We start from the raw sequence: 27446 nt of genomic DNA, 5'->3' as shown, positions 1-27446 counted from the left end.
GATGGTGTGGAATGAGTTGTGCTTCCTTTTTGACTGATTATGTACATGTACATTGTATGTATGCCATTGCATTTCTGGTCTATGCTTGTGATTATAAACTCTTTTCCTCCTCTCCTTGTTTGCCTGACTGAATAACTGATTCTGAAAAACAATATGTTCCTCGGTCCTATCTCCACGATAAAGCTCAGGCAACTTCACAATACCTCTATAATCTTCATCTGCCAGTCACGATCACAATCCCATGAATGACATTGCAGCCTATCACTGCTCCTTACCCACATATTATATTGTTCACAAATCTCTACCAAAGACAATATATATATATATATTATGTACCACTTCGTAAATTAGTGGAAGACGGTGTGGTGTGAAATACGCCCTTTTCAACTTTGAGTTGATAGGTTTTTGTTGTGTGTGGCGGGACCTGATTTTTCCAGGCGAACGGTATGACTGAGCAATGTGGATGAAGAGCAACGGAAGCTCAACATAGTAAGTTCAAAAGCACCCTGTTACTAGTTAGGGTTCCAGCCCACAGAGATTGAGTCGTGAATTGTAGTCCAACAACAGTGCAACCACAGATCAAAATTATGGAGCGGACTAGAAGCCCTGGTCTGTTGGGTCTCAGTATAACATTCCTCTGCTGTTGCTGTTGCTGTTGCCTCGTCTAGTCCTTCCCACTGCATTTTTTGTCTTCATCTCATTATATTTATGGAGAGGTCTCTTATTATATCAATTTTTTAGTTTTAGTAAGAGTTTTACGGCACTTGCAACACAATAAGGTCATATAAGTGCCGAAGATTAGAGGTGTTACAAGAGAGTAACAAACACAAAAAAGGAGGGGAGATAGAGATGATAAGATTTTTTATAGGAAAGGGGCAAACCACACCAGAGCACTTGCCAACCACCCGCTTATTATTTCGATGTGCACCGTGGAATCGAACCAACAATTTTCATACAAGATTGCGAGTCTCTTGTATTGATTTCTGCATGGTATGTTGCCATGTTCAGCAGTTTGGTTACAAACCTCTTCAACTTCAAGCTGTTCATAGATGTTCATAGGCGATGTACATTGCAGCTTTTTTATTCACAACTCCAACTATCTAGTCTCGCGGTCTTTCTGCTGGAATGTTGTATCCCTCTCAAACCAGGTTGGCTCCGACAGCCAGGATTTAAGCTTGCCTCTTAGATTATCTAAATTAAATAGGCCTACTACATTATTGTGTTAACTGACCCTCCAAGGCCTTCCTCATAATAAGATCACCTACAGAGTGGTGTGTCATCAAATGAACAGACAAATCGAAGTTATAAAATGCTAAAAATTAGTCAAACCAAATTTCGTGACCACCTCACCACCTCTTGTCTTTTTCTTAATATTGTAATGCTGCTGTCCAAGACCACCACATCCATGTTCAATGCGGACAGTTTAGTTTTAGTAACTGTTTTACGGCACTTGCAACACAATAAGGTCATATAAGTGCAGAAGAATAGAGGTGTTAAAAGAGAGTAACAAACAAAAAAGGAGGGGAGATCAGGACAATAGACGTTTGATAGGAAAGAAGGAGCAAACCACATCAGAGCACCCGCCAACCACCCACGGAGGAGGAGGAGCGATAAGGGCGATGGATGTTTGATGGAAAAAAAGGAGCAAACCAAACCAGAGTACCCGCCAACCACCCACAATGCAGAAAGTGACTACTATAATACATGTATAACAACTAACAGGAACAGCCCAAAAAAACTGTCCAGGTAGACCATTCAAATCTCTCACCACCAGACCCTTTTTCCTTCCCTCCAAAAGAAAAGAAAAACCCATTATAATTTATAATGGGCCGTACAACAGTCTTTAGTCTTCAACTTCAACAATCTGGTTGGGACATCAGAAAAGAATCATTTTTCCCCCCTTCAATTTTTTGGTTTTAGTGTTTTTTACGGCACTTGCAACACAATAAATAGGGTCACATAAGTGCCGAAGATTAGGTGTTACAAGAGAAGAACAAACACTTTAAAAGGAAAGAAGCAACCCAGACAAGAGCACCCACCAACCACCCACTCCCTTCAATTTTATCTGACCTGCCTGAGATTATAATTATCACTTTTCTCAACAACAGATGGTCGTCTTGGGACAGGTTTGGGTGTAGTATGCTATCGGTCATGGAAAAAATATAAAATTAGAATGGACCGTATTAAGAACTGATAACTATCAGGCCAGCAGGAAACCCTCCTAAACTCTTGTTTTAGATTAAATTAAGTAAGAGTTTTACAGCACTTACAACACGATAAGGTCATAAGTGCTGAAGATTAGAGGTGTTACAAGAGAGTAACAAACACAAAAAAAGAGATAGGGACTATAGAGATGTTTGATAGGAAAGAAGAAGCAAACCAGACCAGAGCACCCACCAACCACCCACACACAAAGTTGCAAGTGGTACCTGCCAACCACCCACTTTTAGTTTTAGTAAGAGTTTTACGGCACTTGCAACTCAATAAGGTCATATATAAGTGCTGAAGAAGAGAGGTGTTACAAGAGAGTAACAAACACAAAAAAGGAGGGGGGATCAAGACGATAGATATTTGATAGGAAAGAAGAAGCAAATCACACCAGAGCACCCGCCAACCACACACCGAGCAAGACAGCATGCTGAAAGGAAATAAATATACCATACAGCGAAAGAAGGGGTAAGAGTACGAAAGGCAACAAGTAATGAAAATGCTACAATCTATCAACTTCAGACTCAGAAACAGGAAGATCTCTCTACAAACCCAACCCCAAAGACCCATCGCATCTCTTATGTAGAGCTGATCAGACTTTGATCTTCAGAGCGCACACAGGACATTTACACACCAACAAGCACATAAATAGAATTAACCCCATGTGGGAACCCCTTTGCAGACACTGTGACTACCAAGGAGACCGTTGAACATCTCCTCCACTGCCCAAACCTGGCAGTTCTTCGACGCAGGCTCCTACACACACCTACAGACTTACAAGGCCTGCTCTACTCTGGCGCTGACCAGATGACAAGGACATGTGGCTACTTGAGGGAGGCATTGTGCTGCCAAGAGCGAAATATTCGCAGCTAAAGGGATTTGAAAACAACAACATCAATTTCAGAGCAGAACGTTTCACATGTAGCAAAATAAGTCAGAACACATTACGTGTCACTATGAATGTAGTTAGTTCAAGTTTTCTCTACAGGGATTTTTAAAGCATTACATCTACTTGTTGAATGTGCCTTATCAGCTACTTGACAATCTGTTCATGGCCAGCAACTCTCAAGTGTTATCTTAACATCCAAGTACTTCATGTTATAAACATAAAGCATAAAGCAGTGATACTGACAGAAGGGAAGGAAATGAGAACACTTCAAAAGGAACGGACGAGCTTAATTATGATCACAACACAGCACTGAAAAGAAGTAGCGAATGGAAGGCAGATAGATGACAGGAAAAGATGATCTTAATTATTATCACAACACAGCACTGAAAAAAAGTAGCGAATTGAAGGCAGAAAGATGACAGGAACAGATGATCTTAATTATGATCACAACACAGCACTGAAAAGAAGTAGCGAATGGAAGGCAGATAGATGACAAACCGAGACACAAGCAAGAACAAAACAAATCCCATTCATCTGAAATATATAGCCAGTATTTTTATTACACAAATCTTTCACACGTTTAAGACTTTCACATAATGCCAGAGTTACAGTACTTGAATTTGATGGAAAAAAAAAATATTCAATGCAAGTTACCTGACATTTTTTGCCAATCAATGAATGTGAAATGAAATCTGTCGGAAGGGGGGGATTCGAGGCCTAGGACAAAGAATTTAAGGGGGAAACAAGAGACAATCTGTACAACTGACTATGTACATCAAATAAACTGAAGTCCTTTCAGACTGGCTTTGAAACAACATGTATGATCAAATGACAAGATGCAATGAATAATGATGAGCTACATGACAGAATTGAAAGCTGACAAAACTAAGCTTATTTACAAAACAAGTTTTCTGATGATATACAAAACAAAACCAAAGAGATAGAAAAAAAAAAGCATTAACATAAGTGACAAAACAGGCTTAAATTGGATAATACATTTTGAGTTATTTTTATCAATTCTATCAGCTGAAAAATTAACGTAATCCAAAGGCAATGATTGGGATAAATACAAAATACAGTTTGATTTTTCCAGTACTTCAAAGAAATGATAAAATAATTTACTGGACCTGAAACTACAAGATGGACATTCATTATGATCTATTTTTGATAGACAACCTCTGATGTGCTGAAGACAAAACAGAAAAAAAATAATCCCTAAACACCAGAAAAATCTCTCAAAATGTGATTTGACTGATCGTGTCATGAATAGATGACTCTGTTCAGGTACTCTAGTAAACAGTGAATCCACAATCAGTATTTACAGGTAACAGCTAAAATATACACAACACAAAAAATTTAAAAAGCTTGTCAATACAAACACTACAAAATAAAATCTTTAAAAATAACTCCAAGTGAGAAGATAATGGAGGAAAGAAAAATAAAGAAACTCAACCTTCCGTGACCTTGAATGGGTGTGTTTCAGATTTTAAAAATAAATATCCCAGCACAAACTTCTCAAAAATAACATGAGAATCGTTACTGCCATTTCATGCAAAGGATGATGGAGATGGGGGGAAAAAAACAACCAAAAAAATCCCTTCAAGGGCATGGAAAGGTTGAATGTTACACACTTGACCAAAAAAAGTGCAGCTGAAAAAACCACATCAGAAATCCCAACACAGCGGCCCTAGCAGCGCAATAGGTGGTGGCGGCCCCTCGACCGGGCCAGGAGAGTAGACAGACAGACAGACCAGCTCCCTGGCCCACCTAGAGGGGGTGAGGGGGGGAGGCTCCTCGCTCCACACCACTCAGTTGTTCCAGTAGGGAGGGGCTCCGCCGTATGACTTAGAAGCTCCAGTTTTGCCTTGGCTCGTATTCTGGTTTAGCCCACGGCTGCTGGAGCTGCTTGAATCCTGAAAGTAAGGGAGAAATAGAATTGGTCTTTAATTTTGTTTTGTTTGTACCGTTCACTCAACTTTTTGAAGACCCAATACAGATGTTTGAACTAGTCCAGAACAAGCCCCCCCCCCCAATTGCTGTACATAATGTCAAACATCTGTTAGGGTAGCACTAAAACCTTGTCTCTGTACAACAAAGTGCTAGTTCTCCCTGGGCTTCATGAAGCAAACAGGTACAGTGGAAACCATATATAACAGGCCAGGTAATAACGGATCTGGTTATTAAAAAAATCCCAGTTTTTTTCTACTTTGTCTACATTAAAAGTTATCAGCAATAACAGGGCCTCATTGGAGCCCAATCGGTTATAGCAGGGACAAAGGCTTGTTAACAATGTGGGGAGAGAGAGAGAGAGAGAGAGAGAGGGAGGGAGGGAGGGAGATGGAGAGAGGGAGAGAGGGAGGGAGAGAGAGTGTGAGAGTGTGTGTGTGTGTGTAATGCAGTGATAGAGCAAGCCCATGAAAGCCACACACCACTCAAGCACACGCAGCGGGTGAAGCGAGAGGGCTGCGGTGTGCAGCAGACTTCGATCTAGCTGCAAGCCTAGCTACACACTACAAGCACACGTAATGTGTCATGCACAGGCTTGCCACAATGTCAAAAACCCTGTTCGTGGGTATTTGTGGCAAGTTAAGTAAAACTACCCTAGAATAAATACAGCTTCCCTTGCATTTCTGATTTAACAGGGATCTGATATGACGACTTTTTCTCTGGTCCTTCCATCGCTGTTATATCAGGTTTCCACTGTATAATTTACCTATCTGAAAGGGCTAAAACTAGATTTACATTTCTTCGGAACTTCACTAAGAAATGGTAGTTGGTCAGTTTATGAATGTCTTCAGAGATTCTACAGAAGAACGAAAGTCAATAAGAATTTTCATCATTCCAACTACCAAAATCATACGGTGTAGCAACTAAACCTCCAAATTATACCTTTAGTTGCCCAGTGCCCCAATGATAACCAGAAATGCCTTAAAAACAAAATGAAAGAACGGAGAGCCAACAAAAAACCCCTTGCTACAGCTACACCACAGATACCAATGCAGTCACATCCTATAAACGTTTCTTCAATTTAAAAAAAATGAAAATTGAAAAAGAACAATGTTGGCGAACAAAAACATAAAAATCCCACCCCACAAAAGAATTCTCCAGCAAATTTTATATTCTTCTATAATACTACATTTCAACAACGATCATATTAAACACTCTTCCCCACGAAAGTACAAAAGTTCCGACAATGACATGGCTTTTGTTGGTCAGGCTAAAAAATTCTTCAGCGTAAAGTACAGAAGAACGAAAGTCAATGTATGATTTTCATCATTCCAAACAAATGCCAGTCTACAGTATTAAACCTACAATAAAAACCAGCAAACAACAATCCCAACATAGCACCACTTCTTGCGGTGTCCATGAAGGAAAGATGTGCGAGTGTCTTTTCTTTCGTACTCCTTTGCTCCCTCCTCCTCCCATCACGTCTTAAAGAACTTTGCAACCTAGCAGTGTGCATATCGTTTGCACAATATCAATCTACTGCAAGATGCTTTCAGAACAAGTTTGTTTCCCCCAGTTACGTTTTTTGGCAGATTTTGTTAGTTCTAAGATCAGGTACATAGCCATGTAAATAACACTGAGAACGTACAGGCACACTAGAATTTTACAGTTCTTAACAAAAATCACTGTATAAAGAAAAGACACATGTCTGGTGCAATTGTTGGGACACCAAAGAAAAACTTTAAAAACAACAATGCAGCAAACAGAACACAAATGATTTCTATTGCCACATCTATAATAGCTTTCAAGCTTATCAATAGTTTTTCTGGATGATGACAAGTCAACAGTAAGTAGATTGTCTGGCTACTTAAAGAGACTGCCAGGAGTCATCTTTGATAATGGCAAGGCATTTGGTGGTCAGGCTAAAAAATTCTTCAGCGTAAAGTACAGAAGAACGAAAGTCAATGTATGATTTTCATCATTCCAAACAAATGCCAGTTTTAGAAAAGTCTACAGTATTAAACCTACAATAAAAAACAGCAAACAACAATCCCAACATAGCACCACTTCTTGCGGTGTCCATGAAGGAAAGATGTGCGAGTGTCTTCTCTTTCGTACTCCCTTGCTCCCTCCTCCTCCCATCACGTCTTAAAGAACTTTGCAACCTAGCAGAGTGCATATCGTTTGCACAATATCAATCTACCGCAAGATGCTTTCAGAACAAGTTTGTTTCCCCCAGTTACGTTTTTTGGCAGATTTTCTTAGTTCTAAGATCAGGTACATAGCCATGTAAATAACACTGAGAACGTGCAGAGTAAAAGTGGGTTCTCAGGCACACTAGAATTTTACAGTTCTTAACAAAGATCACTGTATAAAGAAAAGACACATGTCTGGTGCAATTGTCGGGACACCAAAGAGAAACTTTAAAAACAACAATGCAGCAAACAGAACACAAATGATTTCTATTGCCACATCTATAATAGCTTTCAAGCTCATCAATAGTTTTTCTGGATGATGACAAGTCAACAGTAAGTAGATTGTCTGGCGACTCAAAGAGACTGCCAGGAGTCATCTTTGATAATGGCAAGGCATTTGGTGGTCAGGAAAAAAAAATTCTTCAGCGTAAAATACAGAAGAACGAAAGTCAATGTATGATTCTCATCATTCCAACCAATGCCACAGTTTGATCAACGTCCATAGTATTGATTCCCAAGCTATAATCAAGACAAACGGAAAGAAATTTAAACTACATTACAAAATATTTTTTAAAAATCACAATCGAGATATGGGCTAAGACCATGGCAGGGAACCAAAGAAATGCAACCATAATACAAAACCAGACCACTCTTCTCCAACAAAAAGGGGAAGCCTCAAAAGTTCACATGAACACAACCTAGCTAGTGGGCAGATGGACAGAAGGCACGACTAGTAATCCCTGCTATATATAACTGATTTTTGTGCCGGTTGCCAAACCTTTTCCCCAATACCAATATACCATCATTGTTGAACTGAGCCTCCCTCCAGCAATTACTAGACAATTTATTTTGCTGAACCAACAAAACGATACCAAAACTGAAATTAAACACAATAGGACAGCAGCCCTCAACACTACAGCAATTTACAAAGACCACAATAGTATTTCTGGCAGGTCAGTTGGTCAGATTATAAAATTCTTCAGCGCATATACAGAAGAACGAAAGTCAATGCATGATTCTCATCACTCCAACCTGATGCCAGTGTGTAACAAAATTAGTCACTTTGTGCCTTCACAATATCAGCATTACAAGACTTTTTTAGACCAAACTCTTGTTCAAGAATCAAAATTAATAATGACTGTCCAATAGATAATCAAAGCGGATCTGGCACATTAGTTATATAGAAACAACTACGATCTTGCAGAAAGACAATTTCGGGAGAAAATAACCTTAGCACAACAAAACCTTGAAAACTATCATCAAAGTAAGAGGACCACAAAAAAAAAGGACAAAAATAAAACAAAACAACCCAAATAGGTATGCCACAGAAATACTCTTTTCCTGCACAAGTAGAGAATGGCGTAACGTGGCCAAGTACCATGCACAAGATAATTATATATTTTGAAGAAAAATGGAATTCAAGGAAATTACAAAACCTTGACACAGGTTAGGCTGAATCTGATACGATCTAAAGTGTAAAGTAATGCAATATCTCCCATGTTTTCATGTGCATGGAAGAACCGAGCCTGATGTTTCCCGTTTCTGTACAACACGACACCAACCCCATTCACTGTGATCCCACAACTCAGCACTAGTTTGAAATGGGGGCTGGTGTACACCTCTATTTTTCACACACAAAAAAAACCACAACATCAAGGGATGCTCTTTACCTGCTGCATGGGGTGATGCATCATCTGAGAGTGGGCCTGATGGGCGGCCATCACTGGCAGAAAAGGAGCTCCGTACGGAGTGGTCGGGGCACCCATGGGGCCCGCCTGGGTGGCCGTGGCTAGGGGAAGGTTGAACGGTGGTGGGGTTCCTCCGTGGAAACCTTGCTTGTCAAACCCCTGGGGAACATAGCATCGTGTCGGTGAAAAGTTCAACACAACATAAGAAACAATATGGTGCCATTCGCTTGATGAAAAATAAGCAAAAACCGATTCTCCCCAAATTCTAAAGGAAAAAATAAAAAATATACTATAGACCTAATTTAGACTTCCCGTAACATAAAATCTGCTTATGACGAAACTCTCATCCTGTGAAGTTTGCGCTTTAAGAGTTTTACTGCATTTTACAAGAATCTGTAGAATGATCTACGTCCTTTAGAGACCTCATCATACTTATCATAAAGGTAGTGTTAATAGCGACAGAGTGACGCTGTGGCAATTAATGTGCGTTAATTGCCAAAGAGTGAGTCTGTAAAGCATTCTCACACACACACACGTCCATTTGCACTAATAAGTCACACTAAGTGCCCCTGTAGTGTGTTTCTTATTTAGGCCCTAGATCTAAACTGAATTAAAATTATCTAATCTAGATCTAGATTATATATCTAGAGATAGATTATCTTGGAATCTAGGCTATAATCAAGCTAGATCTAGATTCACTTCCACAATGACCGTCATGTAAACAAACGGGATCACAATTGGACAGGAGTGCCCAGACACACACACGTTTGTGTATCCTTAAACACACACACACCAAACTAACAGACAAACAAAGACAGTGACAGTTGCAGCTTTCTTCTTGTTGTCGCTGTTGTTGCCCCTAGTGGTCTTTGTTGCTGTTGTACGCTGCTGAATGTTTTGTTGCAATATTTGTTCAGGAAATGGTAGATGATGTTAATCATCAACGAAAAAGAGCTCCGTGTTCACTCTGTCGCAATCAACACTGCGTTAGTTGTCACAGCGTTACTGTCGCAATTAACACTACCTATCATAAATATAGACCATCATAACATTTCTCAAAGGTTATAAAATCGTTACATTGTACTACATAAGATGGCACTCAGTTGGTACCACCCTGGACGATGGTTAGCATGACTTTGTTGTAAACATCCAACAAGGCATTCTTAAACTTCGGTTGTCTGCTGACTTTCCAAAGTTCTGCATCGAAATGGCTTAGGTAATTATTCCACAAAGAATTATATAAAGCCAGAACCAAGTCCACCAAGACACTAGCTTTAACTTTAACATGTTACTTATGTTCGTAACCCATTGCACCAGTGTTTGGCTATGCAACTATCAAAACAATGTAAGTTACGGAAAAAAAAAAAGAAGTCAAATGCAGAAAATCCACCATCTGAAAGACTAACATCTGTACAAATTTTCTTGCTTAACAAGATGTAGCCTACAAAACAATAACAGCCATGTTGTACAAGCAAGAATTCTGAATCACAACAAGACAGACACACCAGCTAATTTTGAACCACATCAGCTTTTTAGGGGAGCAGTAGTTTTTTTCCTCACCACAACGATGAGTTTTCATGCTGGGAGAAAGTTTTCATACCTGCGTGTGTGATTTGTAGGCATTGGGTGCCATCTCTGTAGTGGCAGCTCCTGTGAAGATAAAAAGAAACCACAACTTAAACACAAGATGACTCCTACGCACAACTTGATTTGAAGTAGTAAATAAATGCCAAGATCATGCTTTCTCTTGCAGTTTTTATAACTCTGCAGACATTTCCTGGATACCATGAGCTTATAAATCTAAGCATGTCAAAGCTTGCATTAATTCCATCATCTGATGATACTTGACTTCTTTGACTGTAAGTGTAGCCCCCGAACACTAAATTTGTGATTAAAATTTGAACCATCACCCACCTTGTAATCCACAAGTCTTAAGAACCAATCCCAAACCATTACTCTGAAATTCAAAACTTAAGTTAGTAAGAATCTTAAAAGCCCAAAGCCCTTTGGAAAAAAAAAAAACTTTACTGTTTATCATCAAAAAGCCCCTTCAACATTACCAGAATACACGGTTTCCTCTAGAAAGCAGTGTGAACAAAGAAAAATTACAATTAATGAAGTGCAGCAAAACTTTTCCCCAAAAGCCCCAAATTCAGCACCCCCTGTCAAGATTCTAGGGAAGGTGATATTGCAACTGATTAGTTCAAAGGATTATTTTTAAGCTCTTTTCCACTCGCATCAACTACTTTTTCTAAAGTCAATTACTCGATATCTGGCCCGTCCAACCATTTCATGTAAATACAATATAGACACAATAATACACTTCTTTGTTTGACAGACGTGCCAAATAGTTACTTATGACAAAACGCAGAAGACACCAGATCCCCATGTCCTCTTCTCTACTATGGTGTGACAAATTGGGCGAGAATAAGAAGTGAGCAGTAGGTCAATATTTTCTCTCCTCCCTAAAATATAAAATCATTCCAGGGGACAGATAGATCCCATACTAATATTTGAAACTTTCGTTTAACAAAATAATAAAATAAAACATAGCATCAGCCTGAACAGCATAAACTCAAAGGCTGCAGGACTGACAATTCGACTTAAAGGACGCACATTTGCTAGCAAAGCAAAAGAAAATTACATCAAAATATTCAGTTTTCTCAAAACTGTAGCGCCGCATCCAGGTGAAAAACCAGCAGAACGCTATACCCTAACTAAATTTGAGGAGCACTTCAAAAAGTAAAGGAATATAGTACGGTACATGCCATGCACAATAACAAGAGGAGTGGGATGCATTATTCATTAAACAAAGGTAATTCTACTTCTTACATTTTATGTGGAATGAAACAATAACACGCTATGAAACATTTGGCTAGCTCTAAACAAATTTTCTGTCCAATGCGGTGGGAGAGAAAAGATTAAAACACCGCAGTACACAAAAGTTTGTCAATTGATTAAAATTTTGAAATGACACAACCCTTTATCTTCCAACAAGGTAAACCTTTCATCAGGATCGTCCAGAGAGTCCCCATACCCCTAGCCCGGTCAAAATCACACATTACAGACACAAAGATATGACAACACTGACAAAAGAAGTATACGCTTTGAAAAAGCTTTTAAGACAGACCACTGTATATCAGTGTCCTGACCAGAGTAAGACAGCACAAAATACTCAAAAATACCAAGGATCTTTGTTGTGAAAGGGTATTCAAATAACAAAATAGAACACAAATAAAAGCAACATAGCGAGCGCAAAAAGAGGTTCAATAACAACTGTAAAAATAATTTCAAAGACAGAATATAAATGTCCCAACCCCCCTTATGCCTATAACAGATACACCTGCTAATACAATGAGACAAAAAGCACATAACCAGCTATACCTATCCCTCGTGTCAACAGCAGTCATTGAAAAACGGGAGTGCATTTTTAAATAAAATTTTTAAAAAGGAAACACAAAATGTACCCAAAGGGCATAATCATAACAGTAAAACAAAAAGAGTGTTGTGAAAGGGGGAAGACTGAAAATGGGCTGGAGGTATTTCAGTCGAGGTGCCAGAAGTGCTGGAGTGTGAGATATAAGCTGGTGAGTCCATACATTTAAAACAATGAATCAATAAAGCTTCCGGTGGCCAAGGGGTTGGAACAGCAGTTGCTTGCTTAGAACTTGGTATTTCTAAAGAAAACATAGGACTGTACACAAAAAAAGCACTGCTTGGTTAGTAGACTGCGAAGTCTCATTTTACCAGTGTATTAGTTAAGCAGTCTATGAATATTATACCATGACGTGAGCAACCTCAATATGTTAAATTGGCCCAACACCAGTGCATACAATATTCTAATATTTTAAGACAAAGGCACAATATTTTCTTTTTCAGTTATAACAATTTAGATTACCAATAAACAGAAAACAACATTTTGAAAAAAAGCAAAATAATCTTCCAGGTACAACTCGATCAAAGCCACAGAATTGCATGCCATTTTCAGAATGTCAGACACGAGCATGAGGGGGAGAAAAAAACAAGCAGGGGAGCTACTTGTACATCTACATCTTTACAAAGCTGAGGAAAACATTCGGCACACTGGAAGGAACCCAAACAGAAAGTAATCGTTCAACAAAAGGCAAGCGAAGCACACAAAAGGAAATCTATGAACCAATGTTTGTAAAGCGTGAAATAAGAAAAACGGTTGTAAAGAACCAAACAAACAATATAACTGAAACCGTTGCATTACACAGTGTTTAGTTAGTAAAATATGGGATGACTGACTGGTCGACATACGTGTTCCCGAGGTCTTGCCAGCACTGGGAGAGCTGCCATAACCAGTCTTAGAGAAATCCTGTGCCTGGTTGAGCTCATCATACCCTGACAGATAATGCCATCACTATGTCAGAGCAGGTCTATGCTTTTTGCACACATTCAACACTAGGCCTCAAAGTTCACTTCACTCCTAGAGGACTTCACGCAAAGCATTTCATTTTGAATTCATTATTTTTTTTAATGTTATCCAGGCTCTGCATCTGTTCATGACATACGAACTTGACATAAAAGAAAAGGCCCAATCACTGATCACAAAGACACTGAACTCTGGTATTTTGACAAACAGAAATAGTATTGTATCACCACTGCCAAAGTTTCATTTCAGACACATTTAGAGAAGTTGCATAAAGTAAAGTCAGCAGATTGTAAAATGGAATATTGTTGGTGCAGCTTGTAAGTTAGGAGCACAACACACTGCCAGCTGAAAGATATACTCTCAGCTGATAGCATTGCAGTACAGCGAAGCTGGAGTCAAGTTCTTATGACAATGAAATGAAAAGCTTACTCGGAATCTAATAGTGCTTCCAACAGACAAAGTAGAAATTTAAAATTGACAAAATTCTATGCTTGGGGTCTGGGGGCCCTATAGGCCCACAGCAAGGTGCAAGGACAGCATACTGGTGGGGCTTCACAGGGCGAAGCTCCTTACAAATTGAAATCTTGTGCCTTCAGAGGGTTGAAAGTGGCATTTGAAAGCCTGTTTCAAGAGACTATCAACAACCCATAATACCTATTTTTTCACAAAGAGTTTGTGGTGCTTCATCTGATTTCTTCCTTTACACCTGCCTAAAAGTTTTAGGATTAGGAATTCTGTAAAAACAATGAAGATTGGAAGCACTAGTAAACTTATTTCTAATCAAATATTGTGGTCATCTCTTTGCAAGAAAGCATAGTTAATGCATAGAGAAAGAAATAGTATGTCCCTTGCACTGAAGCGTTATATGGTTAATATGAAAAGGTCTAGGAAAAAATAATAAAGAGAATGGCTACAAGAACATACTACAAAACTGTACTGTTGTTGGAATTGAGCTGGTGACATTTAAAACAAACCCATTACCATCATACAATCATTAGGAGCTTGTCAAAAAAAAGGGGAAGGACAAAATTTCCTCTACAAAAAACCTCCAAAAACTGAAACAAAGTATGTCTGGATCAGACAGTATCCATGAAATCCCCCACCACAAATAAAACCAAATAAGGCCTTAAAAGTTAGGCGGAATAAAGTATGAACCACACCATAACAGTCAATTATTCACACATGAATTATACATAAAATGTACAACAGAACGGACAAAAATTGGGTATTTGGTATTCCAAATCTGTTTGCTTAGCACCAAAAAAAAATATTTAAAAAATGACAACCCACGGTGTGTTTACAGCAAGTCGGAGTACAAGTCTCAGCTTTGCACAATACGACTCAAAGACAGCAAACGGGTACGCCAATCTTCGTCCACACATTATAAGCCGCACTAACTAGCTAACTGAAACGGATGGTGTTTGCCTCCTGCCAAATGCCTGCTTGCAGGCTCTGTTCATGCAGGCACAGTCACTTTGGGCTTTCCCCTTGATCTCCTCTTTCCCTGGAATTGAGCACCGGTTCTTGAACAAGGAAGAAAAACTTGATGTGCACAGGGAAGAGAGGCTCTTGACATTGAACAAGAAGAGCAGGCCTACCCTAGCTACAGTCCGGACTGACCCCTACCAAAAACTGAAGAAGCACCATGCTATTTGAACAATACAGAGTACGGGGTAAGAAAATGCCATGTAAAGAGGAGTTGCATGTGGCTTGAAGAACTCTCTGGCAAAAATACAGCGGCAATATCTAGAAGAGAAGTATGTACAATAATGCTGTCATCTGGGTATTCCACCCTCCAAGGGTTGCAAATTCTCACATCAGAACTTTCACCAAAGGTAAAACGTGTCCAACCTTTTTTAAAAAAAATTATAAACATCAGTGCACTGCTTCAAGCAATATACAAAATGTCTTTAACCCACACTACTGCAGAGAGGAATAATGGAAAAGCCAAATGTACTGGACTGTACTGAGGCATGGAAAAAGACTTTTTTCAAAAAAAGTGGGAATCAGCTTGAAGCTTCAATAAACAAAAATGCTCTTTACCCATTCTTTCCTTCAAGTGCAGCAAAAAGCACTTAATGCATTCTAGACGCTCTACAGTATCTGCTAAGGGGGAACAAAAGAATATGCAAAGAATGTAAATCACTGGCTTGGAAAGCAGTAAATTCAAAATGTTGCAAGCTCACCTTTGGTTGTGTAGACATGAGATGGATAAGACTTTTGGAACTGGGTGGTAGCCGTGGTACCAGCATGTGCAGCAGCGTTTGTTACTGGGGGGATCTACAGGGAAGAAATAGAGAGAAAAAAATGCAAATGAAGCTACAGTTTAAAAAACACAAAAAACAATTTTTAGTTTGTGTCCAACCTACAACCTTTCTGACGACGGCTACATTGAACTGCAACAATCTAAACTGAAACATGTCACATCAAAATACCAGTATTTTCAAGATGAGAACATTCAAGGGAAAACAATGATATAGATACTAATTTAGCAAGCTTAATTATCAATTAGGCACAACTAAGATTTGTTTATATCAAAAGAAACTTCAACTTGTCCACAATTTGATAACTTGAACCTTCCTTCTCTCAGTAAAAATGTCAACATTTTGCAAAACCTAATGAGGGACACCCAATGTTATTGCAGCAAACAAAAAAATTACATCAAGTGGGACCGGTTTAAGTGCAGTGTATGTGATAAGGCTCTCGTATTCCCCATTGCCGAAAACAGGATGTCCCAGGAAATTCGGGGCAATTGGAAAGCCTGCTAACTGGACCAAAAACTTACCGGAAACATGGGGTACTGAAGGCCCGCTGCTCCCGCTGGAAACATAGATGGGTAATAGTAACCATAGTGGAAATTGATCAAAGAGGGCTGTGCTGTTGAGTGGGGGTTCTGGGGTTGAGCAGCCGAATTTGGGCTCTGTGCATCAACACGTGGCATCTTGGATGTATCGGCAGATGTTCCTACATAGGAAAGAATTGAGGGGGCTCATTAGTCATTAGGATTCCTTGTCGGAAATAGAACAAGAATTTTTTTAAACATGTTAGATTTTCTCATATAATCATGGGAAGGTCTCATATTCCATAGCTGCCACTCAGGAATTTCAAAAAAGGAGGAAATTCATGCGAAGGCGGACACGCGCTCTCTGAAGGCCGGAGTAAAACCAGTGAGATCCAAAGGCAACATATACAGGAAAATCTAGCCTACGGTTTTGGAAGGGAAAACTGTCATATTTGTTAACCATAGGCAACTAAATTAAAATGTATTTGAAAAAAACAACAACAAAAAACAAAACAAAAAAAAACCCAACAAAGGCACTAAGTAGACTAACAAGCATTTGAGTTAATTTGACACAGTTTGGACTTGGTGACTACAAATCCAGTGTTTGTTGCAAGTTGGTGTCTTATAAAAAGATTTCTTTCACTTTAAACTTGTACATCGTTGTAGAGCGCGCGCAGTATTGGATCAAGGAGGCAACACCTTTGCCGCTGTACTGAGCACTCCTGTACACCTGCGGCCCCGTTTGCACTTAACTTAGTAGTCCCTCTGTAGTGTGTAGACCTAACCTGAATTAAAATTATAGCCTAGGCTATCTAATCTAGATCTAGAAATCTAAATATGTGTAAATCTTGATTATATCTAGATTCTAGAGATGATCTAGATCTAGATCTAGATATATCTAGATTCACTTAAACAGCCACAATAGCCGTCATGTGAACAAACGGGATCGCAATTGTACAGGAGTGCCGCGGGCCGCGATTTCTTTATCGCACCAAACGCAAAGTGCAGCAAGGGGAGCTCCTTTTATTTTTGCATTCTGCATCAATTTCTCTCAAATTTCCGCCGTTTTCAATGACAACTTGGCGCGCCAACGTCCCGATGCCCGATCGACACTTTGTTGCTCCACAATAAACAAAGTGAAACTAGCGCTAGGCCTAGAAGAACGGAAGTAGAAAGCTACGGGCGGACATGCGCAAGCTGCGTTTTCGTCTCTCTCCCGGTTCGGTGTTTTCCGCGAGTAAAAAAGTATTGCAATTTGCGACCGAGAGCGGTCCAAGCGGAGGAAGGAGGAAAGTAGCGGCAAAAGCTAGATGAAGCGGAGTTTCCGCTATTTAGCGGGAAAGTGGCAGCTATGATATTCACACACACACACACAAAAAAAAAGGTTTTATATACATTCAAACGTGACTTTAATCAGTGTTTCCACCAGCTGAAACTGAAAAGTAAGGAAAATTTCTGCAGGGGGTCTGGGCCGCATAGGCCCCCAGCAGGTTCCAGGGACAGAGTCCCGGTGGGGGTTCAGGAGAAATTGAAATTTAGTGCTTTTAGAGGGTAGAAAATGGCATTTGGGAGCCTGTTTGAAGATATTGCCTACAGCCCATAATATTTATTTTTTCACCAACATTTTGTCTTGTTTGACTTCATCACCAGCATATCTTTCCAATGCTGGAAATGTTTAAAAGCAGGTTCCCCTTTCATTGCTACTATAATTCAATTAATTTGTAGTCGCACCATTGACAGCAGGCAAACCTGGGAATAATGAATAGGTGTACCTTCAAAATACGGTTTTGCAGCGTATACCCACATTTTTTCTTAATTTTCATGTCTGAAAGTCGCCTGTCACAACCTGGGAACACCACTTCGAATTATTCTTGATTTTATACGGGGTGCTCACTATGGACGGGATCGGCCGATCGCCTCAAAAAACAAACGTGTTTGTTTTCAGTTTCAAAGCAAACATGGTTGTTGGACCGAGTCGGGCGATCAGCGCAATCGGCCGATCCCATCCGTAGTGGGCACGCCCGTGTATCAGCATATATTTCTTTCATCGCGGCCCTTATATTGCGTTCACGTGCCGTAGAATCTTCTAATTGATCACTTCTCTAGACCTAGATAAAATTTGCGAAAAAAGTTTCTTTCCGACAGTAACTTTCTGTCTAAGATCAAAATCAGTCTTGATCAACGCGCAGATTTTCCAGCCGCGGCAACAATCCGAAGATAGACAGAAGGAATGAGTGAATGACAGAAAGGAGGAAGTTGGCACAAAAGGCTCGCCAGATTTTGATCCATCTGCAGGTAAAAAATGTACTGCCGACCAACACGCAATGAATACATGGGACTGGGACATAGCGTTATAATGTCCGATTGCAGGAAATGCACAATTTGGCAGGTTTCTATAACGTTAACTTGTTGCCGAGAGAATTACCGTAAATATCCGTAACTTATACAAGACCATACGAAGGTGAGTACGGAATTTCGGCAGTCCTGCACTGTCGCAGTTTTTTTTACGGAGGGAGTTGATAATGATGGAGGGACAAGTACGGAACTGGCAGAAAGTACGGATTTCCGTAAAAATACGGAAGAGTGGAAGCACTTAATATATGAAGCACGTTTTTGATACACAGAAATACAAATGTGTTCATAATGCATAAAAAATATTGTGCTTTGCAGGCGTAAATTTTAAAACGGTAGGACAAGAAGAGATTTGGAACTCAAGACAGGACACCCCCCCCCCTGAAGATCCATATCAAACAGGTAAAAAGGTCAATTAAAACCAAATATTAAAACAGCAAACACGCATTTCGTAAATTAAAATGTTAAGATTTTTTTCCGAATTCACTTGCTCACCACGAGTTTTACCAAGCGCCCTATACATGAAATGTGTGTTTTCAGTTTCTTATTTACCAGAGAATGGAACGCTGGGGATGGGTGGCTGCTGGTCTCTGCCTGTTGGTAAGGTGGATCCGGCGGGGGCAGGGAAAGCACTCATGTCGTAGTAGCTGCCCGCTTGCTGTAAGAGATAGAAAGCATGCTTCTTTTCAAGAACAAACTATGGCAGATCCCCTTCACTGATCTCTTGGAGGCTTTTGCAACTTCCAATAGATTAAGAGGACTGAAAGTTGCAAAGTGCATAGAGAAACTGTAACAGCCAAACCTCATATCTTAGCACCCTATCTTATGAATCTTAGGGATTTTTTCACAACTTGAAAAAGTTTACATATTCAATGAAAAAGTGGCAAAACACTAGAAGGGCAACAGAAGTCCATTATAGAACTATCTCTTCCGCCCATTCTTTTCAGGGTTACTTTTATCCAAACTTGTTTTTGGTGAGATTCATCTGTCATCATACTCTTATTATAAACTTGTAATTCTCATAATTCAACACCACATCTAGCCAAAAATTAACCAACTACTTGGAACATGTCATCACACACACATAAAAACAAAAACAATACAAAAACTTACCAGAGGCATTCTTTGCTGCAGGAGCTGAACATCATCATATCCATACAGTGGGGGCTGCATACTCTGTAATTTAGTAAATGACGATGCAAAATGATTATCTCAATTACACTGCTCATAGATTTTTGTAAACGCTATCAATCCAGTAATTCACTTCCTGTCCTGAGAAAGTTCTTTCAGATAAGAAACTACATAATAATGGGAGGCAGGTGCCACTACACACACCAAAAGCAACAAAACTGTTGTACATAGCGAAATTACAATACAAAATAAACAGAATGACGGAAGTTACATTATCTGTGCATTAAAGCACATACGCAACTCTGCAAAGACATTTGCAGGTTCAGATTATTTTAAAATATTAAAATAGACCCTGAAATTAACTTTAATTGCAAATGAGGTTATATTCAAAATAAGGAAAGATAACGTAAGTCGCAAAAAATACAATAGCGCACAGATTGAAATCGAATACTCACGTAAAATGGGGGCATGGTGCTCTGTCCCATAATGTACTGACCCATCAAAGGCACACCCGGAGGCAGATTTGGTGGTGCCTTACCTGGGGAGTGAAGGAAAACAAACATACCAATGATCAATCTGTTTCCAGTTGTGTTCAATAAAAGATGATTTGTCAGTAAGAGTCCTTGGCCATCCACAGAAACAAAATAGAGCACACGGTAAAGGTACCACCCTCTTTAAAAAAAAAATGAAACGAGTGGAAGTAAGTATCCACCCTCAACTGAAAAACTGTCACAATGACCATTTTATCGAAATATTCAAATAATTTGCGGACTACTCTGCCATAGGCATACAAAACGCCTTTTTTCTCTTCTTCAGAGCAGCTTCAAGAAAAAGGTTTTTTTGTCAGCGTATCTGAAATTTTAATTCTAATTTATTCAAAAACTAGTCCGTTTCAATATGATTTTTTGCACACAAGCAGGGTTACTGATCAGGCCTTCGATTTAGCAAATAAATTTTGTGCCAAAACGAAAAAAAGCAGGAAAAAAAAGCATTTCATCAGCTTACAGCAGTACTGGTCCCCACAGTAATTAGTCTGCCTGCAGAAGGACGGCCCTGGTCTGTTACTTCTACTTATGTTAGACATTGATCACTGATCAAACATAGAATAAGAAGGACCAGACACTGAATTACAGGTAGGACTTCTATATCAAGGTACAATGACGCCATCGTCATGAACACTTGCAACTGAGCTTGTCTCTATCACAACCAAAAAAATTGATTTTTTAAAATTACTTTTTTTTTTCACATTTACTTCCTTATGATCATAATTATAATCAAAAGCCAGATCTAAAATAGATATTGGTAATCATGGTTTACCGTTCATGACTTTGCTCGGATGTTTTATTTCCATTTGTCTCATCCTAATTGTTTTTATTAGTGAGCAGCCCACATGGGTTTCTTTCAGCACTGCCTGATTGTTTTTTTCCTTCCATAAAAATCTGAAGTCTCCTAAGAAACTCCATTTCTGTTACTTCTGTATTTCATTTTCACTGTCTTGTAATTTCCAGTATTCACAGCCATATAGAAGCCACACACAGCCTTTTAGAACTTTTATTGAGATGTTCCTATTTTTCAGACTGCTAATTTTATTGAAAACGTCTTTAGCTGTTACAATTCTTCATATATTTCCTAGGAACATTAGGCATCAGATGTAATCACACATTCCAGATATTTAAATTATTGAAGCTGATCTTTTCACCTTTGCTTACGAGGTGCCTATGATACACAGACAATATAATCCTCAAGTAGTATTTTGCTCAATTTCCCTCCTTAGAGCTGAAGTGTTTGGACCACTGTACTTGTGACTTGTGCAAGACCACTACGAAATACCACTTGACTGCTCATAAGCCGTACTGGGTCAGGTACCTAAGCAGTTAATTGCATGTGTCAATCATGACACGCTGAATAAAATGAGGCTACTGATGATAAGATGAAAAACTTTTAATCCTTACGTAAAAAGATGAAATGAATGGAGGGAACATATCTAGATCAGCCCACAAAGAAGTGCAGGGATATAACTTACTCGTTGATGGCATTGAGGCTATCCGTGAGGTCGATGTGATGGATGTGGCAGTTGACGTGGATGAGATGGTAGTGGTACCTGTAGAGAGTGACGCTGTGCTTGTGGAGGACGGCAGGCTCAAGGCGGTAGACACAGTAGTTGTTGACGAGGTGCTCGAATGTTCAAACTGAAAAAAACAATGACAATAGTTCAACCTCATGACCTTATACACAGCATTGGTAAAGAGCTAGTTAGTCTATCTATATCCTCATTACAGTCGCCCTTTTCCCTCTCAGACATACTGATAACATGGGACAAATCTGCAATTATATAAAACCTGCACAACACATACCATTGCCAAGCATGGGGCCAGTAACAACTTTGATTCAAACTTCAAAATGAATGCGAAGACAGCTTTCCGACAAAGAAACCTTGAACGTTCATGATAAATGCACCACTGAACATATTTGCTGTACTCAAATCTCTTCTCCATAGTAGCTCGTTCATTAAACTTCTATGGCACTGTACTGCCTGTTTTATATTTTATGCCAGAAACAATATGTAAGTGCCGCGCAGATGAAATAGGCAGGATGAACTAAACTATCAAATGAACTATATAATGTAAATGACAATGACAGGGTGACAAGAATTAATAGGAGAAAAAATATCAATGTCAGCTCGTAGACTGGAGCAGCTCTTGTCAGTGAAAATCTTTCAGGGCCTACCAAAAAGAAAGACCAAATGCTACTATGACAGCTGAAAGCTTCCCTGTGAACTTTCTTCTTGACCCATCTATCGCTACCTCAGTGCTTTCTTGTCCTATCTCCATTTTTTTAACAGTGAAAACAGTTCATAACAAAGAGTGAGTAAAAAATGGAGATAGGCCGAATAGATTATGTGTTACAAGAGAATAACATACACAAAAAAGGAGAAGAGAAAAAGATGACAGATGTTTGATAGGAAAGAAGGAGCAAACCACAGCAGAGCACGCGCCAACCACCCACGTCCAAAGAATGAAACGACTAACAAATGCTCATGTTCAACTTGTCCTCAAATCTGCCCAATCCCAGAAGTCAATATTTATTTAGACCATTTAAAAATTAATCTAATATTTTTAGAAAGTTACGAGCTACGAAGAAGTATATTATCTTTCCATGGTTAGAGTCATTTGACAAAGAATTTAAACAAGACAAAATAATAGACAAGACAAGAGAAATGTCTGACACCAGGATTCCTCAGCAGCCAACTTTTCAAAATAAAAAAAACAGGTCTCTACCCACATGGCAGGTAAAGATGGTGGGCATCGCCCAAGTAACCCCCCTAAACCCTTCACACACTTTTCTGCATTCAATAAGTTTATGCTCAGTATGGTAAAGGACTCATCAACAATTAATTTGTGGGTGTCATTATTATTCATTTGGTCAAAAAGTTCATTACTTTTCTTCTGCATTGGTATTTCAGGGAGGACAATTACTAGAAATCAGAGAAATAGTGTTTTCCATCTTGTACTTGCAACAGTGGAACTTGCTTCCAAAGAGAGCCTTGAGGCCAAGCAGCAGAAAATGATTAAAGCATAGTAAATAAAGTAGGTGGAGGTGTGAGGCCGCCCGAAGAAGACAATAAAGAAGGGAAATGGAACACAAGTCAAAACTGATTACACGTAAAAATATTCAGTTAACCTGAATTACGAAAAGAACTCCTGCTATAGGTCAACCCCCGGGCTAAATGGAAAACTACATAGCCAAGTAGACAGAAGAAGATACTTGATAAAATAAATTCCTCAACGGGCATTTAAAAGTCATCTGTGTGCAGCATGGAAAGCCTAACTGTTAAACTACATATATGTCACTGAAATGTTCATGGGTTGTTATTTAAAACTAGTAAGCATATCAAACAAAAAGATAATAGGTGTTCTTTTGGGTGTAAGAACAATCCCACTCTTCCCTCCTCCATGTCCTTTCAATTTTTTTTTAAACAGACCAAAAAATGCTAGCAATGAACCTACCTGTGTTGACTGATGACCATCCAGAGCTGTAGTGGTGTCTTTCATCGTCATTTTCGAGAGGCTCTCCCCAAGTTTGTTGGCCAGAGACGAAGGCTGCAAAGGCGCCGGTGACGCGTTGAAATTTTGCGAATTGTAACTGGAGTTCGTCTGAGAGGTGGCAGGCTTCAGAGAAGAAGTCTGGCCTGTGGCCGGGAATGCTACTCCACTGCTAGACTGTGTGCTGACAGCAGCACCCGTCTGGTTGTCCCTGGAGTGGTATGAGCCCGCGGAGGGCGATTGGTATGTGTTAGACTGAGACGTGTAGGACGAACCACTCGACTGAGTCGACGTCGGATACAGAGAACTGCTCGGGCCACCAGTCTGACTGGACGAGGCAAAGTTTGACTGAGACGGGGGGTGGGAGGGGAACGGGGCATTGTTCTGGTATCCAGAGTACTGTGACTGTCCAGCCGAGGAATAGGCATTCTGGGTATTTGATGAATACTGAGACTGGTGGTTTCCATGAGGCATGGAGGGGTGCTGGCCTGTGGAGCCTCCTGACCCAAATTGATTCTGATTGGACGTGTACTGTGTCTGTGTGTTGTTAAACTGGGGAGGTTGGCCAGTTGGGGGGAACTGGTTGGCACTGGGAGGGGCAGGGAACTGAGTCTGAGCCGAGGACGGGTAGGCAGACTGACTAGCTGGGAACTGCCCTGGGAATGAAGAGCCTTGCGGGGGCTGTGAATTCGTGGTGTGTGTGTATGCCTGTGTCTGAGAGATGCTGGAGGCTTTTTGGTGACCTTGGTAAGAAGAGGCATATCCATTTGAGGCCGAATAGTTGTTTCCAATGTTGTTTGATGAAGTGTCATTCTTGCTTGGGGGTAAAGACCCTGCCAAAAAAGAAATACAACAAAGAAATTAATACTAAGGGATAAACAAATAACAAGAACATTGGAGCTGCATAAAATTCTTTCACTAGTAGCATTTAATATACAGTACATTCACCAATTCAGGTCCTGGCTCATGCCTAGAGTATGCACAAAGAACTTTTTGTGGATATGACCAAAACATCTGTGAATGCCTTAATGATAAGCAAAAATCAGTTTCAAATGGAAAATCAACCACATACTAAGGCATTGCTTCTGCAGACTAATAGTGTTGTGCACAAGGAGCTAGAATTCTGACGAACACTTCAAGAAAACCACTTTAAGCCATTACCTGTATTGAGATTCTGACTGGTCTGTCCAGGGCGCTGAGTTGACATCATAGGACTGGACTTCCTTTCAAGCTGAGCCGAAGGGAAAGGCATAGACTCTGGACCGCTAATCTGAAGATGAAGAGAGAAAAAAAAAATGAGTGTCAGTGTTCAGAAAATTGAAGACCATTAGCCTGTCATGGCCTTCTTTAATCCACTCTACTCCTTTTGCGGGATTGGGACTCATTTCAATGTGTTCACGACATTTTTTCCATATAGAAAGTTGAAATTTTTAAAACAAAAATCAATATTTTATGACCAACTCGATCTCTCCAGCGTAAATCATAAGCCATAGTCCAAACAGTGTTACGACTGTCACATGTCTGCCATTTCATAACATCGGGAACTTTATGGGAATGAAGTATGGGGTGGAAGTAGCAGGGCTTCAAGAAACTTTATGTGGCGATTTGGGTTAACTTTCAATGAATTTGATAGGTCAAATAAGATTTGACAACTTGGTTCACTACATACTGGCCTAGTTGCACCACTGTCTATGTCAAAATGGTCACTTCTTGTAACAAAGTACTTGGTTTGATTCATGTTCGACCTCTCAATCCTAGAACCTATTCTTCTTGAACATGGACAAAAAACTTAGAGGTCCGGTGTGCGCTTTAAAATGCACTATGTCTGTCAAAGGGCAGGCATACTAAAGAAACATACAGAACAAATAGCTGACTGAAACTGAAGATGCTGTGAGCAGAAAATCAATATTGTCCCTGTCATACTCTTACCGTATAAGCACCAAATTTCTCTAACATTTTTTATTCGTTTAAAAAGCAAAGAAATGTCTCTTACACAAGGTGACATTTAGAGCGATGCTAAAACTTTGCCCCGACACAAAAATCACGCCGCAAGAAGAGCATTGAATATAGTAAACCTTTTTGTCCCTCCTGTAAAATTTACTTATCGGTACTTCTATGGTTAGACTACGTCAGGTACGATATGGCAACACTGTACCAAAAAGTTTAAAAAGCTGGGTTAGAAGGGTAAAAATTGGGTAAACATACTTTGTTCTGTTCCCTTTCAATGTTTTGGGACTCTGTCTTCGGTGAAGAGGAGTTGTAAACAGAGTTATGGAACACAGCAGGCGGCCGAGCAGACGGCTGCGGCTCCATGTTGGATGGCACCTTTGCTGACCCCGCTGAGGGGGACGCCATGATACTGGAGACCATGGAGTTTGTATCACTACTTGAATTGCTCACGTGGGCTTGGTTCAAGTGGTTTGATATCACAGACGAAGATCTGAAAGCATAAAAATAACATGAGAATAAATATCCAGACACTGAATTGTCATTATTACTTTTAAATACTTTATCAGTCGGTGTAAGACTTCGGACAATGACATGTTCATAGGATACTTGTGTCTTGTGAGACTTTGTATTTCAGTCTGTTTTTACTTTCTATTTTTCTTTCAACATTAACAAAACCAATTCAGATTTCGGCCAGAGGAAAACTAGAGCATGAACAGACTTAACTGTGCCGCACTTTCAGTATACACATGTCCTAAAAACATGCAAGATCAAACTTACTGCTGGAATAAGTTCATTGATTGGCCCCAAAAGCAGAGCAAAGACTAAAGAGAGGCACCTTTCTAGTAACCAAAGTGGAAGAACTGGAGGAGCATGGGATGCTGTAAAACCTCCCCTCTACTACATGTACTGAGAACTCATCTTGAAAATAGCTAAAACACATCAGGGATTGCCTATCTAAAGATAAGCGTGCATTTCCATACACCAATGTCATCATTCTGTTTAGAGTAATCAGCTAAAATGACAGTGGACTTCATACAAATCAATCATTTCTTGCAGACCAATGTCATATTCCCACATCTTGTAACAGTAAAAGGCAAAAAAGGAAGAAAATCTGCCCGCAAAATGTAGCCATAGCAGTTTCGCTAACCAAAGCAGCAGCCCCAGTACTTTTAGATTAAAAATAAACAATATTTAAAAAAAAAAAAAAATTTGCTCACCCATTTGAGGTGGAAGAGTAAGTATTGGCGGCTGTTGTACTCTCACCACTGCCAGTTCCAAAGGCAAATGTGGAATTTGACTCTGAGCCAAAGTCGATTCCAAATTGCAGATCGAATTGAGGGTTTCGGGGAATATGACCAGGCATTTCTACAGCTGTTGATGGAATCTGTTGAAATTGACAAACAACAAACATGAATATCATTTAAGTCTGGGCGAGAACGTAATTCACAAATAGCTTAACTTTTATACAATTCTTATCCCTACAGATGTAAGCATCTGCCTCCATGTGAACTACCTTTACCCCTTCATACCCACGCCAGGTTTTTTTTTGGTAAGTGTTTTACAGCGCTGGCAACTGCATAATGATATATGACCGTGCGGGACACAATAAACAATTTCAGTTGGTAGGAAATTTTGAATTTTGCCTGGGTGGTGGCCGAAGCCTACTCTCATCATTTTAGACAACCAAGGGACACAACTTGGACACAGGACCTCCGAGATTTTTCACTCTTGCCCTAAAAGGCTAAGTGTAGATCTTTCCTACAAGAAGATCAGGGGTGTGGCTGGAAGATAGCAGTAAAAAGGAGCCAACAAGTAGCAGTAGAAAGTCTGCAGAAAGAGTCAGAAGCCCAGAGGAGGGAGCAAAG

General features: G+C 39.7%; 1 protein-coding gene across 4 annotated transcripts in view; it reads right to left on the bottom strand.

The window, feature by feature from the left end:
- Positions 1 to 3630: 3630 nt before the first annotated feature.
- The window catches only part of LOC101845532 (protein lingerer), a gene marked incomplete at its 5' end in the record, with an annotated part of 31209 nt that continues 7393 nt past the window's right edge, over positions 3631 to 27446 (bottom strand). The window contains 14 exon segments of one of the 4 annotated variants that reach the window (XM_013080226.2): positions 3631 to 5010; positions 8910 to 9086; positions 10528 to 10577; positions 13197 to 13292; positions 15510 to 15603; positions 16109 to 16287; positions 19010 to 19115; positions 19571 to 19633; positions 20044 to 20126; positions 21612 to 21777; positions 23596 to 24464; positions 24793 to 24901; positions 25837 to 26071; positions 26799 to 26965. In XM_013080226.2, the coding sequence (XP_012935680.1) occupies positions 4906 to 5010; positions 8910 to 9086; positions 10528 to 10577; positions 13197 to 13292; positions 15510 to 15603; positions 16109 to 16287; positions 19010 to 19115; positions 19571 to 19633; positions 20044 to 20126; positions 21612 to 21777; positions 23596 to 24464; positions 24793 to 24901; positions 25837 to 26071; positions 26799 to 26965 (2499 nt within the window). 4 annotated transcript variants of the gene reach the window in all.

Source organism: Aplysia californica, unplaced genomic scaffold, assembly GCF_000002075.1.
Source record: "Aplysia californica isolate F4 #8 unplaced genomic scaffold, AplCal3.0 scaffold00079, whole genome shotgun sequence".
Lineage (NCBI taxonomy): Eukaryota > Metazoa > Mollusca > Gastropoda > Aplysiida > Aplysiidae > Aplysia > Aplysia californica.
Note: the sequence above shows the minus strand (reverse complement) of the source record. Positions and strands in the feature narration are given on the sequence as shown.